General features: G+C 38.0%; 1 protein-coding gene across 1 annotated transcript in view; it reads right to left on the bottom strand.

Moving 5' to 3' along the window:
• ank2b (ankyrin 2b, neuronal) overlaps positions 1-16,923 on the bottom strand; it is a 215,531-nt gene extending 198,608 nt beyond the window's left edge. Inside the window, exon 1 of the mRNA XM_081599462.1 lies at positions 16,667-16,923. Coding sequence (XP_081455588.1) covers positions 16,667-16,750 — 84 coding nt within the window. The 5' untranslated portion in view covers positions 16,751-16,923. The remainder of the gene's footprint in view (positions 1-16,666) is intronic.
• Positions 16,924-19,541: the final 2,618 nt, after the last annotated feature.

Below are 19,541 nucleotides of genomic sequence, written 5' to 3'. Positions count from 1 at the left end.
AGGCTCACCAAAATTGGACAATGGAAGATTGGAAAAACGTTGCCTGGTCTGACAAGTCTCGATTTCTGCTGCAACATTCGGCTGGTAGGGTCAGAATTTGGTGTCAACATCATGAAAGCATGGATGCATCATGCCTTGTATCAACGGTTCAGGCTGGTGGTGGTGCACATCAAAGTGTGTGGCAGATATTTTCCTGGTACACTTTGAGTCCATTAGTACCAATTGAGCATCATGTCAACACAATCACCAGATGTGGTGGAACAGGAGATTTTCATCATGGATGCGCAGCTGATAAATCTGCAGCAACTGCATGATGCTATCATATCAATATGGACCAGAGTCTGAGGAATGTTTTCAGAACCGTGTTGAACCTATGCCACGAAGGATTAACTTAAGGCAGTTCTGAAGACAAAAGGGAGTCCAACCCAGTACTAGCAAGGTGTATCTATCAGAGGTGGGAACTCGAGTCGTTAAAATCACGACTTGAGACTTGACTTGAAAAAATGCTCAAAGACTCGGACTTGACTTTGACTTTCATGCCATTGACATGGAACTTGACTCGACTTGAAGCCGTTTACTTGAAAAGACTTGATATTTTTTACTCAGTCTTAAAATTTAATTCTCATTCCGTATCAATATGCGCAGACCGTCCCTCTGTTTTTCTTCTCTCCTCATGTATCTATGTGTGTGTAGCTGCAGCACAACCAATGAAATTAACAGGATTTGGACATTTAAAAAAACGCGGCGCTCGAATATGCTTCCGCGAGTAATTTCTTTCGGCTACGTAGGTTATGAACTTTAGAATAAAAAACCAACTGCAACTTGTAAAACATGTAAGAAGAGAATATCGGATGGAGATGCCACGACGTCCAACTTTGTCCGGCATTTGAAGCTTCACAAAGATGGTAGGTGGCCCTTTTCTTTTGCTGTAAGATAGTTGACTTTAGCTAACTTCGTGTTAGCATGTGTGCTCCGGGTTAAATTGGTGATGGTTTACCATAAATCCGGTCCTTCAAATGCCTCCACAAATAATGTGCACCGTGTTATTAGCTCAGGAAGCCGGTGGATAGTGAGCGGGGCTCCGGAACAGAAAGCAGATTCTGGACCTGAACTCAGGGAACAGAGTCTCTCTGTCCATCATGATGATGAGCCGGTCCAGTAGCATCTAAGGATGGTTGGTGTATTTGAAGACATCTACGTTGGGAAATTATATTGACAATATATTGTTTACTGCAGTCAGTGCATTAAGTCAACTGTTTTTGACTTAATGCACTGACCGACGCGACTGTCACATGTCCACAGAACCCATTTCCAAGTAGCTTTGCTGGAAAAACAAATAAATAAAAAAAATCCTTTTTTTGGTCATCTTTCAAAAAAATTCTGTAAAAATAAAAATGGTACAATCTGACTGACCCTGAATATAACACTAAGTGGGATAGTTAACTGAGTAAGACATAAAATAATGAGCTCATTATTTTGTGTTTAGTGATTCTGACCAGCTTGATTCAAACAACATGTTTTTATCAATATTGATGTGAAATTGGCTGTAGATTTAACCCACTTGGCCTGACAGTTATTTATTTTACCATCACATCCAAATTCAAAACCACTTCACTTTATTTGCAATGATTTTGATTCTTTCATGTGGTTTATTTGTTAAAACAGACCAAATACAGTGACTGTCCCAAATAAATTTTGTGTTTAGAATATCTGGCTCATATTTACGGAGGAATGAAACTAACATACTTACAAATAAAAGCAGAAAAATAAATGCACCAGACCTTCCTGAGTTTACTTGTGATAACTTCATATGTATTTATTTCATTTTTTAAAAACTTATTTTTATTGAATATCAAGTTTAACAGAACTGCGCAATAAAGAGGTCCAATTTAAAAATGTTTTTTATACTTTGTGTTCAGCTGCACATGTTCTATCATTTGAGATAAATACAGATTTTAAAAAGAACAAATGGTCTATTATTTGAATTTTATGTATAATTGCAAATTATAAAAAACGACTCAAAATGACTTGAAATTAAAGGTTCTCAACTTGAGACTTGACTCGGACTTGAAGACAGAGACTTGAGACTTACAACACAGTGACTTGGTCACACCACTGTATAAACCAATAGCCTCAACAGATTCAATTATTGCAAAATATATAGTCTAATAAAGTTATATATAAATAAAGTTATATATAATCTAACTTTATATTAGACACTGCTTGCTTCAGCACGCAGTGTGACACTTATCACTTATCAATCAAAGCATATATTTATGCTTTTATTTCTTATCAAAATATATTTTTACTTTTATTTTTATATTCTTTAATTTATATATTTCTACTTTTATTTTTATATTGATTCTTTTATTTATATATTTCTACTTTTATTTTCTATTGATTCTTTCATTTATTATGTTGGATATATATTTATTATTTTATTGATATATTGATTCTTTTATTTATATATTTATTCTTTTATTTATATATGAGGTGTGCCAATGGGATTAGTGGGAACAAAAGTGATGCTGGGTGGCAGGGCACAATGAGCGCACCCACTACAGAACTGAGCTAACTGGATTAGCCTCAACCACTGCAGGCAGACTGTCATTAAGGCCTCATGGCTTCATGCCTACAAACCCACATATGGACTCTGGTGCCAGAAAGGGAAAGTCTAAAAACAAGACATGGAAGGAGCTGTATGACTGAGATGTTAGGATAGAGATGCAGTAGTGGGGGTGAGGGATTAAAGGGAAGATTAAGTGAAGGGAGGACCTGACTAAAGAGTGAAAGCAAACATGTTTTTATCTCAACCGAAGCAGTCATTGTAGAGCCTGTCACAAAAAAAATATTTGGAATGAAAAGACGGAGCATATTTCCTGTCTGTTGGTCAGTTTGCCTTTTCACTAATTTGCACAAATACTTCATTTGAATTTAATCTCTGGTCCTCAGACAAAAATCCAGCAGACTGGACTTCCTTCAGCAGCTCAGGAAGTCCAACCTGCCATAGTTGCTGCTGCTCATCTTCTCTCCTGCATTATTCTATTTATTACACATCCATCTGGGTGTGTAATAGTAGATGGTCAAGCAAAGTGGTGAGCTATGGGAATATCTGACCATTTTGTCAGGAGAACATCTACAAAGTGATGTTGGACATGGAGTCATGGTTCTGCTCTAATTCTGACTTCTGGGTAAAGGTCAGGAGTCTGTGCAGAAAGTCAAGTTCTGCCAAACTGTTCCCACAATGTTGGGAGCATGAAATCATTTAAAAGTTCTAGGCATGCTGAAGCATTAAGAGCTAATTGCACTGATACTAATTGCTGGAACCCAACTTGACTGTAGTTCAACGTGTCAAGTTGAACTACTTTCTGATTTCAAGATTTTACAAGTTCAATTCCAGCTTCCAGTATTACATAAATTCAGTCACTTAACCATTAACTAGTGCTGTAGTCAAAACCACCTAAGTCAGGGGTGCCCAAACTTTTTGAGACCAAAGATCTACTTTTTCTCTCACCAGCCACCTGAGATCTACCTCATGACACAAAGACATAAAAATTGCATATTAAACTCTATTGACTTATTTTATATGCGAATATACATTGGTTATAGCAGAAATAATAAAATGACAGAAAACCTAATCTCCTCAGTGAGATTCTGACACTGGGAGGTTGTTACTGGTTTCTCAGTTAGAAGCTGGTTTCAAACCTGACACCAGCAGGTGTCAGTCAGTCCTGGTGGATCTGAAATTTGGTTTGATGACCTCAATATGAGAAACTACAGACTGACGCGAGGAACCAAAGAGCCCAGTAAAGGTAAAAGCAAATCTTATAAAGTTGGGATATAATTAATTTCATTTCACATAATTATCGCGGTAGAATTTGTTAAAACTTAATGAAATATATTTGTCCTATTTGATGTTTGTTGTGACATAGACTCACAAACAAACGAGATAATTAGTCCAAATTTGTCATTTATTGAATGTTCAGAAACTACAGCAGGTGTGAAGAGCCACAGCAAAGGTAAAACAACCTGAACAAACGATCAACTCAAAACCATTCCTACCTTTTTACTCTTTTCACACCTGTTGCCGTGGCAACCGCCTGCGTCCCCATTCAGGCTAAGCAGCGATTACTTTAAAAACACAACATTCAGTCCGTTGCAATATCAGGTTTCCAGGCTTGATATTTATTTCTTGATTATTAATAAGCCTCTCATGAACACAGCGGTGGTTGAACAGTGTTAAGAAAATAAATTTAAAACTTAACCATATGTTCAATATTAGATAAAATGAAGTGTTTTAAATAAGAAAATTCTCTCCAAATTATATCCATGGTTTAATTAGCGTAATCTCTTATGTAGGATAGTTCTATTGAAACATATTACACTACGTTGAATTAAAATAACTTAGCTTGTAGTTCTTTATAATTTAAAACACAGCTAGTCTCTCTGTGGACCAAGCAGGCATTCACAGTTGGTCGTGGCTCTATGTGTGAGTTTAACCTTTTGACCATTTTGATGAGATTTAACAGCTGGTGTAAAACAATCTGGTCCTGCCAACAGAGTAGAGCTTCCTCTGGGAGGGTCATAAAAAACATCTGTCTTCATTCATTTTGAATTAACACTTCTTTGATCTTAGAAACAGGTTTTTACTGGAACATAGTCAACTAGATTTAAATGAACTAGCTAATGACAGTCCCCTAATTTGAATACAGCAAATCCTATACCTTTAAAAGTATAGGACCCGGAACCTTAAGATCAGATCGCTCCAGGGTTACCTGTGATGCTGTCTCCAGGGAACGGTGCGGCGGTGAAATGGTTCCCTGTAACGTTTGTGGATGACTGACGAGTGAGGTAAATATTGAATTGGATGCTGGTCTGTGATTTTATTGAATTCTGTCAGTTTCATTAGTTGTTTGTCTAATAAATGTTATGTTTGGACTTGGGAAAACGTTTGTCTTGTCTTTATGGTTCAGCTGATACGGTGACGGCATCAAGGAATCTGGGCAGAGGAGAGAATAAAATGAGTCAAAAGATTTTAATTCTTCCTCTTCTGATTAAAATTAACAACAGCTAATTTAAACTCCTGCTCTACTCGTCAGTCGGTCTTTGAGTCACTTTTTTTTTGTGAATGAACAGAAACTCACTGAATTATGCAACACCTTGTCGAAACAATAATTACTGAAATTATTAATTTTAACATGTTTCGTTTATTTTAATAATTATTCCTTTTTAATGAAGCTACAAATGTTTAGGATCTTAGTGAATATTTTTGATAAGTCTGTCAGAAGAGGAAGTGCTGGTCTCGCGTCCTAGCGGCGTTCAGTTTGTCACCCACTGCCCTGCCAGCATGCCTGTGTGGGCCCCATGTGGGGAAAAGGAGGGTAGACCAGATGGGTCCCATATGTGTTTTTCCGCGGATTCCACTCCCACATGGTTTGTCCATTTATGGCCCATGTGGGGCCCACGTTTGCCTGTGGCCCTACATGAGCAAACCCATGTGGGGCCACCATGGAACTCGCGGACAAACCCATATGGGACCCATCTGGTCTACCCTCCTTTTCCCCACATGGGGCCCACACAGGCATGCTGGCAGGGTGCCGAGATCGACTCAAAACCTTTCCGCGATCAACTGGTCGATCAAAATTGACGTATTGGGCACCCCTGTTCTAGACAATGTGCTGAAGGGCTGCAAGCCTCGTTGGAGTTAGCTAAACTGCTAAGTCTGACACGCTTCTCCGCTTTTGCAAAAGACAAGTCTTTATGGCCTTATGATCTTTTCAGAACCTAATACCAGTTTTCCTGTAGTCTTTTGAGTTGACATTCTTTTGCTTTCAAGTGGAAGTAAACCAAGGTGCAGTATGAGTGAATGAGAGATCTGATTTTAAGTGGAGCAAGATTGTTTGGAAGGCTAAGGCTTTTGTTGTAGGTGCAATCAATTCATCTGGGGAAGGAAAACAGTCAACATTGGGTAGACTATTAATACAATAAGATAAATTGTCCAGGTGATTGTCCTTAATACTATGAAAAGTTACAGTGGGGCAAAAAAGTATTTCGTCAGCCACCAATTGTGCAAGTTCTCCCACTTAAAAAGATGAGAGAGGCCTGTAATTTTCATCATAGATGTACCTCAACTATGAGACAACGGGAGAAAAAAAAATCCAGAAAATCACATTTTCTGATTTTTAAAGAATTTATTGGCAATATATGGTGGAAAATAAGTATTTGGTCAGCTACAAACAAGCAAGATTTCAGGCTCTCACAGCCATGTAACTTGTTCTGTAAGAGGCTCCTCTGTCCTCCACTTGTTACCTGTATTAATGGCACCTATTTGAACTTGTTATCAGTATAAAACACACCTGTCCACAACCTCAAACAGTCACACTCTAAACTCCACCATGGCCAAAACTAGAGAGCTGTCAAAGGACACCCGAAACAAAATTATAAACCTGCACCTAGCTGGGAATACTGAATCTGCAATAGGTAAACAGCTTGGTGTAAAGAAATCAACTGTGGGATCAATTATTAGAAAATGGAACAAGACCACTGATAATCTCCCTCGATCTGGGGCTCCACCAAGATCACACCCCGTGGGGTCAAAATGATCACAAGAACGGTGAGCAAAACTCCAGAACCACACGGGGGAACCTAGTGAATGACCTGCAGAGAGCTGGGACCAAAGTAACAAAGGCTACCATCAGTAACACACTACGCCGCCAGGGACTCAAACCTGCAGTGCCAGACGTTCCCCCTGCTTAAGCCAGGACATGTCAAGGCCCGTCTCAAGTTTGCTAGAGAGCATTTGGATGATCCAGAAGATGACTGGGAGAATATCATATGGTCAGATGAAACCAAAGTAGAACTTTTTGGTCAAAACTCTACTCGTCGTGTTTGGAGGAGAATGAATGCTGAGTTGCATCCAAAGACCACCATGCCTACTGTGAAGCATGGGGGTGGCAGCATCATGCTTTAGGGCTGTTTTTCTGCCAAAGGACCAGGACGACTGATCCGTGTAAAGGAAGGAATGAATGGGGCCATGTATCGTCACATTTTGAGTGAAAACCTCCTTCCATCAACAAGGGCATTGAAGGTGAAACGTGGCTGGGTCTTTCAGCAGGACGATGATCCCAAACACACCACCCGGGTAACGAAGGAGTGGCTTCGTAAGAAGCATTTCAAGGTCCTGGAGTGGCCTAGCCAGTCTCCAGATGTCAACCCCATAGAAAACCTGTGGAGGGAGTTGAAAGTCCGTGTTGTCCAGCGACAGCCCCAGAACATCACAGCTCTAGAGAAGATCTGCATGGAGGAATGGGCCAAAATACCACCAACAGTGTGTGAGAACCTTGTGAAGACTTACAGAAAACGTTTGATCTCTGTCATTGCCAACAAAGGGTATATAACAAAGTATTGAGATAAACTTTTGTTATTGACCAAATACTTATTTTCCACCATATTTTGCAAATAAATTCTTTAAAAATCAGAAAATGTGATTTTCTGGATTTGTTTTTCTCCTTTTGTCTCTCGTAGTTGAGGTATATCTATGATGAAAATTACAGGCCTCTCTCATCTTTTTAAGTGGGAGAACTTGCACAATTGGTGGCTGACGAAATACTTTTTTGCCCCACTGTATATTGCATGGGAGGTTAGATTTAGAACGAGAAATATTAACTCCAAATGATACAAACATGTGATCTGAAAAGAGCAAGGAATCCGCTTTACAGTCAGTGGGTAATATCTCCTGAGCAACAAATTAAATCCAAGACATCTCATTTAAAAGGTGTGGGGAAATTGGTGTATTGCTGGAGTCCAAAACGGTCCAAGCAGGATATGAAGGCTTTGGTAAGAGGAGTTAACATGAATGTTAAAATTTCCAAGAAGTATTATGTTTGGTGAGATTGTAGAAAGATGTGAAAGGAATCCAGCAAGCTCAGTAATAAAATCTCTGTTATATTTTGGACGGCGATACAAGGCAGAAATTATAGTGGGAGTTGGTCCAGAGAGCTGTCATACAGTTGCTTCAAATGAATGACAGACAGGAACAGTTTACACGCTCTACCCTCCACTTCGCACCGTAGATTATCACAAGATAATCGATTATTTTGTGATAATCGCGAGGTTGAGCGATGTAAACAAACCCTGGAGGAGTAGCGTCATTGAGTGGAGCAAAGTCATTCAGCAGTTGCCACTTTTCAGTTAAGCACAAAAAAAATTTACTTTTGGTCAGAGATTATATCCTGCACAAGATACCCTTTACTCATGAACAAGCGGTTGTTGAACAGACTGAAATTGATGGTTTTATTGTGACTGACAACTGTGTTAGCTGACCGAGTCAGGCGGGCCAACACACTGTACTGTAACGAAAAGAAAAGGTGTTGGACAATAGAGTGGATAAAAGAACCACAGCAAATACAGCGGCAATTCTATTTGCAGTTGTGTTTTTTTGTTTATCCCATTTGTGTTTTTAGATTGTTTTCTGTTAAGCTTCAGTTAAATAGTATTTGCTGTTTTAATGTTTACAATTACATTGAGAACAATAGGCACAAAATAATGGCTACAAGTCCAGTTAACTAATTTTAAAACCAGGCATTAATCAATGTTTTACTAGTTACAATTAAAATTTACCTGTAATACGTGGCTAGTGTCAGCGTCAAGCCCTGACTGAATGAATATCATTATAACCTATTTATGTCATGTTAATGATGAACAGGTGAAAAGTTACCGGGTTTATCAACTGCAGCAACTTCGCTCCAACTCCTCTCCTTGTCATTTCTGTGGATACTCTTTGCACAAAATGTTGAATGAACAGTCATGTTTTCACATATCACCTCCGATGTCCACGTGGCTTTGTCAGCTGTTTTGGATTCTCCTCCATGCTTTGAGGGGAAAGCATGGAGGAGAATCTGTGCTTTCTGATTGGCCAACCTGTCACATTCAACAGGCTGTTCTCACTTCCAGGCGAGAAAACTACACATTACTTCCGCAAACACCGAGCAGTAATCAGTTAAACCCTGATTTACAGTAATCTCTCTCACACACTTGAGTACCCACATCTGTTCTTAATATCAGTCTTTAATAAGACCTAACGACAACATAAAAATAATGTAAATATTATAGCTTCAGTATTGACGTAGTAGATTAGGAAGTACAATCACCTTCAAATAGCAAAAATCCCAAAATAATTGAGATTCCAACTAAACATGCTTATAACTGCCTACCTTAATAATGTAAACACCAAATTTACCTTAAAATGCATTACTATGCATTTTAAGGTATGCATAGTAATGCATACTAGGTATGCACTACTATGCATACCTAGTATGCATAGTATTACTATGCATAGTATTACTATGCATACCTAGTATGCATAGTATTACTATGCATAGTATTACTATGCATACCTAGTATGCATAGTAATACTATGCATAGTATAGTATTAGTACTATACTATAAAAGTACTATACATAGTACTTATGCATAGTATGCATAGTACTATACATACTATGCATTAGTATGCATAGTAATGCATACTAATGCATAGTATGTATAGTACTATGCATAGTACTAATGCATAGTACTATACATACTATGCATTACTATGCATAGTAATGCATAGTAATGCTAGTATGCATAGTAGTATGTATACTATTAGTATGCATACTACTAGTATGCATAATACTATGCATACTACTAGTATGCATAGTAGTACTATGCATACTACTATGCATAGTAATGCATACTATGCATTACTATGCTTTACTAAAATGCATAGTAATGCATTTTAAGTGGAAACTGTCTTGGCACAACTGCAGTAGCTAGCATCCATGGTCATCCTTATGTCTGCTCTTGGTGGCACATTCAATCGGCACCAAGGAAAATAAATGGCACTCCTGGATTGGTTGCTTTCTGAGCGCCACCAATAGTATGTCAAGGGGAACTTTGACAAAGGATGTCATGTATTGAAGCTGCAATTTCCTTCGAATATTTTAAATGTTCTCAAGAAAAAAAGTTTGTCGCTCAAAACAATAAATAGGAGCTGCTTTTCAACCCAAAGTAGAAAAAAGAGAAGCATCACTCCCAGAGGTCTTATGTGATGGATTATGACTGTACAGGTTTTGAAACAGACACTGCTAAGTTACAGATGCACAATTTGTGTCCCAACGTAAAGCAGCCAGGGAAGTTAATGCTGTAGGCCACCATAATGGTGTGTTTGTGAGATGCAGTGAGCCTATATAAGCATGGGGGAGGGGAGTACATCAATAATTCATTCATTGATCTTGAATGCTCCCTGCTGCCAAATGCTTTGCCTCTGCTTTCACCAACAATTTAATTTGTAGTTTCAGCATTACTGTCTTTCTTACCTGTCTCAGCCAGAGGCCTTGCTTTCCCTCAACCTAAGTCATGCAAAAAGATATTCAGAGTAAAGTGACTGCTTCTTCTGATTTGTCACTCCAGCAACTTTGTCAAGATAAATTAGCTAATTTAGGCATCTAATAAGTCTATTAGGTGTATGCAAACTTCTGTTTTCAATCTCTGCACTTTTAGAAACAAAATTATTTTCAGAACAATAAAAAAAAATAACACCAAGAGTTCTCTGATTAGATCACACCTTAGAAATGGAGGAATCAAACCAGCTAGCAACTTTATAACCGGTGGTGTCAGGAGTCACAATGAGAGTTTGATTCAGCCATCCAGTCCATGATGGAAACATAGCTACTGCCTTTCTGAAATCAAAGTTGTTTATGCTCATTTTGAAGTATCACATTAAGAAACGGCAAAATTCAAAACAACTTCCTAAACTTTCCTAAAAAGGTTTTACACCAAGTTGAGGGTGTGAACAGTGCCACCGGAGTGACTGGTGAGAGGCACTCCAGGTTGGGAAGGGATGGGATGCATGCATATGATTAGAAAGGCATGTAAGAGCAGACTTCAGTGCCTTGCCCAGTGGCACATCAACCCATGGAAGAAGAAAGCTGAAGTTCAAGATGACTGCTCAACCCATTGACTCAGTCACTCCATAGGGCAAGACAAAAGATAACACTAGTCAGATGTTGCTTGCAGCTGAGATGTTCCCCAAAACATATTGGACACAACTTGACATTGTAGACCGCTTTTTGTTGTTGGGAGCTCCAAAATCATCAATCAAATTGTGTGTGACAATGAATGACCAAAGATCACAGATTTCAATACACCATCAGGTATTTTTGAAATTGACAAAATACTTTGTCCATTTTGGCCAATAATCAATCAATCAATCAATCAATCAATCAATCAATCAATCAATCAATCAATCAATCAATCAATCAATCAATCAATCAATCAATCAATCAATCAATACTTTATTTTGGTTAATTGCCCTCATTAAACACATGACACAAACAAAACAACAATAAACAAACCCATAATTTATCAAAAAAGGAATAGGCCAAGCTTGTTCTTGCCTACCCTATTTATACAACAACCTACCAAGATATCTTCACAATACATATATAAATCTACAGCGCAAGATGTTATCATTTTACATTTTAGAGATCTTTTAAAGCTCACCAAGAAAGGACATAACTTAAAATCATCATTCAATTCATTCCATAGTTTCACACCAATAACTGAAACGCATCTAGACTTTATCTGGCTCTTCTGTTTTGCACATTGAAATATAAACAAACCTCACAAATTATATTTATTCCCTCTTCAATAATTTCTGAATACCAGAAGATCTTTGTTCAATGCTTTATACATTATTTTTAGTATTTTTATATAAACAATATCTTTAAATATTAATATATTACTTTGAAAGAAGAGTTTATCAGTTGGTTCACGGTATCCCAGCTTATTAATAAAATGTAGCTTTTTTGCAACTTAACTAATACATCAATGTTTGTTTTACTTGCATTTCCCCAGATTTCTGAGCAATAAGACAAATAATAAGGCATAACCAAAGAGGAAAATATAGTATGCAGGCCTTTAACATTTACTAAATCTTTTATTTTAAACAACATTAAATAGTTTTTGCAACTCTATTTCTAATACATTCTATGAGATGCTTCCAACTAAGTTTATCGTCTATAATAATTTCTAAGAATTTTGTCATTTTTGTCAGGAAAAGTTCCAGTTAAAAAACGATCTGTTACAAATATAAGTGAGAGGTTTACTAATACTATAAATTACCTCTTTCACAATAGCCATGTCAATATCATTGCAATCTTTGGATTTCTGCACAGTGGCACAGTTGGTAGAGCTGTTGCCTTGCAGCAAGAAGGTTCTGGGTTCAATTCCTGGCCCCGGTCTTTCTGCATGGAGTTTGCATGTTCTCCCTGTGCATGGTGGGTTTTCTCCGGTTTCCTCCCACAGTCCAAAAACATGACTGTCAGGTTAATTGTCCTCTCCAAATTGTCCCTAGGTGTGAGTGTGTGTGTGCATGGTTGTGTGTCTCTGTGTTGCCCTGTGACAGACTGGCGACCTGTCCAGGTGACCCCGCCTCTCACCTGGAACGTTAGCTGGAGAGGCAGCAGCAACCCTCCTGACCTCACTGAGGGACAAGGGTGTAAGAAGATGGATGGATTTCTTATTTTTACATTTTTTAACTACATCTATTACGTCACTTTCACTCACTATTCCCAGAAACATTGTATTAATATTATCAATGTTATTAAATTTATAATTATGTTTTCCATCTCTAGCCTTTGGCAATTCATTTACTAAATTAGGACCAATATTAACAAAGTACTTATTAAAGATTTCTACAATATCCTCAGTTTTTTTCCACTGTAGTCTTATGTTTAATACATATTGGAAAATCTCTCTTTGTTATTTTTAATAATACTATTAATTGTATTCCAAGTACCCTTAATATCATTGCTGTATTTTTGCAGTAGCCTATCATAATTCTGTTTTTATTTCCTCAGCACTGTTAACTTATTTTTTATATTTTTCTTCTTTTTCCTGTGTTGGGCAATTAATGAAATCCGTATACAACTCGTTTTTCTTTATACATGCTTTCTCCAAACTCTTTGTCATCCAGGGAGTCGATCTATTTTTGTATGTTTGTTTATATTCTTTAAGGGGACAATAATAATTATAAATTCTTTCAAATATTTCCAAAAACATATATGACTCATTAACATCATCAACATAAACATTTTGCCAATTATAGTTCAATAATTCTACTCTCATTTCTTCCACAGCTTCAGGTGATTTTACTCTCACTAAATTAGTAATTTGCTTTGTGACATTTAAATTAAACTGATTGCTAATATCTAACATAGTAAACACTGGCAAATGACCAGTTATATCTGTGACCAACAATCCACTTTTTGCTTTCACATTGAACTCATTTATAAAAATATTACCAATCAAAGACACACCGTCTTTAGTTATGTGTGTAGGTCTTAAAAATAATGGATAGAAACCTAAACCAAACATAGTATTTATAAATTGTTGTTTTAGTATGCTCATTATATGTCAACAAATCAATGTTAAAATCTCCACAAATAAAAGTAAACTTTTCATTGTGCCTTTCATACATCTCTAATATTTTCTTACTAAACTCATCTATGGATGAGCCAGGAGTTTGATAAACACAACTAGTTAACATATGACCAGATCTATTACCCTCAATTTTAACAGATAAACATTCCATCAAGTTATCAACTGAAAATGTCATGTTAGCAATAACAGTACATCTTCATCCAGACCTAACAAACAGTGCAACACCATCTCCCCTTTTGTTTAACCTATTCTGACTAAACATTTGATATCCATCTAAACCATCCAGCAGATCATTTCCCTTAGTAATCCAGGTTTCTAATAATCACACTGTTTGAAGCTGGTGCAACTGTAGTGTATCAAAAACACACTGCATGTTCAAAAATTGTAAGGGACTTGCACAAACCCAGCTGCATAACCGTTTTAACAAAAAGCCTCGATTCCAACCCATAACACACTACATTAAACAATTTAATAAATGCCAGAGTGCCTGGTTTCTTTCTTCTGGCAGAATCAAGCACATCCAACAGAGACTGGACAGATAGGAGGTTGGAAGAAAGAGGTCAACGTTAAAGGCCAAGACACACCACTTGCGTCCAAGTCTTCACACACTGTTCCGATTTTTTAAAGACAGATTCAAAACCAGTGGACCCGAGAGATTAAGTATTCACACAAAAGCATGCATTAGAAATCCCACCAGCGAAAACAGTCTGACAATAAATCAAAATTGCTTGAACAAGCTTAGATAAGAATACAGTTTCACACTTTCATTTCTTTTTGTACTTCTTATCTCCTGCCTTGGCTAGCAAAATTTTTTTTCTCAGTAAAATTACTTAGTTTGTATCATCCCCTAAATGGATGTGCTTTACTTTGCCACCATGCCTCACTTTGTCTCACTCATGAGATTCCCATCAAATTACAGTGCAGTTTTAAACCAAGATTGGTCAGACAGTCTGAGAAGCAGTCACAGGCAATCATGAGCAGTCTGCAAGCCCAAATTAACTTTAACGGGTTCTAATTTACCATTGGATCAGATGTCAAAATGGATCCGATGAGTTCTGGCCTAAAGACTGCAGAATGTAACTTTTGTAAAGTATACATCTCTTATATATTTATTTATAACTGTCACCATTTCGTGAGAGTATGTTATTAGACAGATAATCTGTGAAAAGATCAACCACCACCTCCTCCCTTAGCTACTATTTTTAAACTGGCCAACACTGTAATATTAAAAAAATAAAGTAACATTGTTAAACTTTGTATACTGCAATTCTGTGAAAGAAAGAAAAAAAGAACACAGTACTACACAATGTTTGTGGAAGTTTACCCTTAAAGGTTAATATTTTTTTTATAGTTTTCATGGTGTTCCGTGTTTCTACAATAATCTATGAATTATTGAGACCAGTGCAGTTATACAAGGGGGGAACGGGACACAATGCCATTTGAGACTGATTGACAGACCCGCCTCCTGGCTCTGATTGGTTGTTTCTAGCTAGCACTGGGAGACGGCACAGGAGATTTACGTTTTCACAGATTGTCTGTCTCAAACTGTCATGACAGTGACAGATTCAACAAATATATTCAAAAATATTTTTTTATAAATTTGATATAAACAGCAACATCGCATAATTTTAGCAAAACATTTCTAATGTGAAGCTGCTTGATGTTAGTTGCCATTTCATTTGGACTGCTAAACTGGCTGTTGACTTGCCTGGGGTATACCAGAAAATAAATAGATAAAAAAGGAAGAGAACTACTATAATTTTCTGTTGGTTTAACACGTCATAAAAGACATCTAAACCACTGACTTGAGAATAAATATAAATTACACAAACTGAATTTAAAGATGGTCTAAGAATATAAAAATATTCAGGGAGCAAATTATATTTTTATAGAACAAAACATAAAAAAGATCTATACTGAGGGGAAATTATTCACCAAGATTAAAAATTAGCATAAAATGTACAGATATCATACGAGTACTGGATTTGATGAACACAAATGTTTTGATACCCTGAGTTAGGTAATATGCATGAATAAAATGCTATAGAATTTAGACTTAAGGACTTCAGAATTTAGAGACTGTTCTCTCACCATTCATTTTCACTCTGCACAGTTCAGACTTCCAGGACAAGTTTAAACTAATGTCATCTACACAAACACTCAGATGACTCTGCAGTTGTCGGTTGTATCAGTGATGGACAAGAAGTTGAGTAGAGAGCTGGTGGAGCACTTTGTGTCATAGTGTGGAAACAATCATCTCATCTTGAATGTGAACAAAACAAAGGAGATGATTGTAGATTTCAGGAGGACCAGGGTCAGGTCAAACCCAATTTCCATCTTGAGAAAAGAAGTGGAAATGGTTGAGAAATATAAATACCTTAGTGTTGGCCTTGACAACAAACTGGACTGGAGACACAACAGTAAGTAACAGAAGCATCAGAACCAGGGACCTAAAAAGGCTCATTAGGGATGTAAAGAAGGCTGGTTCTGTTCTGGGGACAACTGTTTAACCTCTGGAGATGACAATGCACAGAAGGATTCTTCATAGAATCAAGAAAATTATGGGCAACAGTGGCTTCTTCAGAGTCAGTGCAGTACAGACTGCTGCAGAAGATCTTTCCTGCCAACAGCCATCACCATCTTCAATAACTCTGAAAAATCTAAATTAATGAGTTACAACATTTAGTTTCCTTTTGGGATTAATAAAGTATTTTTGAATTAAAAATTTCTAACATGCCTTTCTGATCATAAAAATGTGTCCCACTAGAGGTTGGCAGAAGGCTGCATGCCTTAGGTGCTGCAGAAATCAGATAAGCTGTCAAACATGCCATCAACACTGTGAGGAGGCTGATCAAAGTTAATAACAGGCACACAAAGAGCGACAGAGTAGCAGAGCAGGGACCCACCCTGTCAGTGTGTGAGAGGAGCCTCCTCCTCTCCCTCCTCCTACTACTACATGGAGGAGTCCACGACAACAACACAGGGAAGAGAGGAGGTCCAGCTAGCCTCAGCAGGTCCAGCTAGCCTGATCGAAAAAGCTTCATGTTGCCCAAAGATGGAGACAGGAGCCATCAAGGCAGGATATCACGTAAAAACAGCACAATAAACCCCATAATCTGCTCCACCTGCTCCACCTCTCCATCCCCACACCCAGCACCATGTGCAACCCCGTCCATCCACTTACCTTCTTGGGTCTCTTTCTCCTCTGCCCCAGCCCATTGATGCGATCGCTGGGGTCCAGCCTGTAGGAGTGGTTGTCCTCACTCATCCTGTCCCCCCCAGCACCAAAACAACCAACTCACTCCAGTTTACTCTTCTAGATTTTAGTCCCTTTTCTCTTCCTGTCCACCCCTCTGTGTGAAAAGAAGCGCCTGTCTCTTGTCTTCAGTCCTCACTCTACGGCTGAGCCAAGCACCGACCCAGCCAGAATAAGGGTTGGGGGAGGATTGGTCGGGGAGAGGGGCAAGGGGGAGGGAGCACAATGGTGTTGCCATGGTAGCAGCTGCCACCACTGTTTATCTGGAAACCTCACCAAGATACTTGTGTTCGTGTGTACACACACAAACACAAGTGGTAGTCGCATGCGAGTGTGTTTGTGTATGCGTGCGTATGTGTGTGTGAGCTTCTCTTTCTGTTTTCATTCAAGCAACTATGGAATGATCCAAATAGGACAACAGCATAATTGATGATCAATGTGTAAAATGTAAAATAAATAAATATGAGAAGACATTTCCAGTGAAGGAATGAAAGCACAAAGAAGCATTCAGGGTCCTAAGAATTTCACTGAGTTGCATCACCAAATATTAAGTCATTCAAAATTGCTTTAATTGTATTAATTATATTAAAAAATTATATTAAAAAATTGTATTAATTGTATTAAAATTAATTGTATTAATTATTGCTCGAAAGATCTTGCCATACCAGTTTATTCCTCTGTATTTACTTTAGTTTCTTAGTTTATTCTTGCATTTTGTTCTTCATTAATTTCCATTTAGTTTAATTTGATTAGTATTATCCTCTCTCGGTTTATTGCTGTGTCCACTTTAGTTTCTTTCCTGTTGCTAGATTTATTTGATCGTTTATTGACCATCAGTAATCTTCACTCATCACCTGCTGCGCCGTCTAATCGTCATGTTTCACATCATGTTTTGAATTTTTCACTATTCAGCGTCGGATTCTCTGTTTAAATGCCATAATTCACATCTCACATTTTGTGCAATGAGCGGTGTTTTTAAAAATTATTTTAACCCCCTAAGGTGCAGGGCGGTCGGGAAGCGTATTGATGGGGAAAAGGCAGACTGACATAAACCTTTTAAAACAACGGAAACAATTTCTGCATTCTGATTATTGAAATGTAAAAGTGCTGTGTTGTTCTATCACCCCGTTTCATACCGGACCACTTACAGCACCGTGTTAACGCTATAAAATGAACGCTCTCTATCGTGGTATCACTCATGGAGGGATAACTTTATTTCTTTATTTAAATGGGTTCATTTTTCAGAGGGATACAAAGTGAGGGTATCTTGATTTTTAGCTACCAGTAGCAGGAGAACGGAGCTGCGCCAAGAAGCTAACAGAAGCTAACAAACATTGAATAGAAGAAGAGCTGCCATCGATACAGTTGCAGCCAAGCATGATTTAATGTTACACAAGACAGTTTTACCAAGTTGCTCAGTCTAAACTGGTATTGTTGTGCATTTAAGGTGTAAAGTTTACCTTCGACTAAACGGCATCCCAGAGCCCCCCTTTTGTAAAAAAATGTCCGCCAGCACCCCCTGCCGTCCTCTGAATGCCCCCAGGGGGTGGTACCGCCCACGTTGAGAACCGCTATTGTAGCATGTCTTTGTTTTGAAAATGGTAAGAGGTTTGGAATTTTTCCAAAAACTTTATTTAATGGTGGGTCTGTGCCTTTAATAAGATTGTTCCACTACTCCCACACCAGATGGAGTGTGTCTACCTAACTACTGCAGACAGGAAAAAAAAGGATTGGCAAAATTGAGTATATTTAAGTTTTGCCATTCCCATTAACCTTTTTTAATGCGATGCTCCAAAACATACATAAAAATACTTAGATGGAAACATGGCTAGTTTCTAGAGCATTGAAGGGAACTCACTAAAACATAACTATTTTTACAACCACAAATTGTTCCCCGAGGCAGCGATACCCTGGGCAAAGAGTCGTATCAAAAATCACTACTTCATTTAACATGGAAAACATCTGATTTTAAACTCTGGTACCTTGCGTTCTTGTTCATAAAATCCATGTGTCATGTAGGTTGCAGGAATTAGAGTAGGATCAATGTGCAGACAGGAGAATAGAATGTTCATATGAGACATAGTTTAATGAAATAAGTCCAGAACACTACAAAACTTATTAGGGGAACTGTCTGCAGCTGAGAAGGTAGCAGTGAGGCTTGATGAGGTAAATGGAAAAGTGATTAAGGCAAAACCAAAGAGTAAACTAGAAGGGAGAGAACCTAAATAACAGAAATAATTACAAAATCTAAATAAATCCAAGACCTAAAAAGAGACTAAACCAGGGGTGGGCAATCCTGGTCCTCAAGGGCCGGTTTTCTGCAATTCTTAGATGTCTCCCTGGTCCAGCACACTTGAATCCAACAGCTGAACCACCTCCTGAGAACAGTCATGTTCTCCAGAGTCCTGCTAATGACCTCATTATTTGACTCAGGTGTGTTGAAGTAGAGATGCATCTAAAAGTTACAGGAGACCGGCCCTCCAGGCCTGGAGTTGCCCACCCCTGGACTAAACTAACAGAATAAACTAGAATGTGAAGATAAAATAAGTGAAAAGCAAACCCAGAAATAAAGTATGATCAAACTAAAAGACTAAAATAGCCTGGGGCAAATGATGAAAATAAGAAAAGAAAAAGCCAAAGCAGAAGTCCACTACTGAAAGGGACATGACAGGATGCATCCCAGCACAGGTTTCGTCACAGTTATCCAAAGCTTGACTTTCATGCTTACAGCAATCTCTCATCAGCATGTAAATGTGTGCATGAATGGAAATCACTGATTTTATGTAAAGTGTCTTTGAGGGTC

The sequence above is a fragment of the Poecilia reticulata genome, chromosome 18, assembly GCF_904066995.2.
Source record: "Poecilia reticulata chromosome 18, P_reticulata-male-v2, whole genome shotgun sequence".
In the NCBI taxonomy this organism is placed as follows: domain Eukaryota; kingdom Metazoa; phylum Chordata; class Actinopteri; order Cyprinodontiformes; family Poeciliidae; genus Poecilia; species Poecilia reticulata.
The sequence above is the reverse complement of the archived record's forward strand: the minus strand, read 5'-3'. Positions and strand labels throughout refer to the sequence as shown.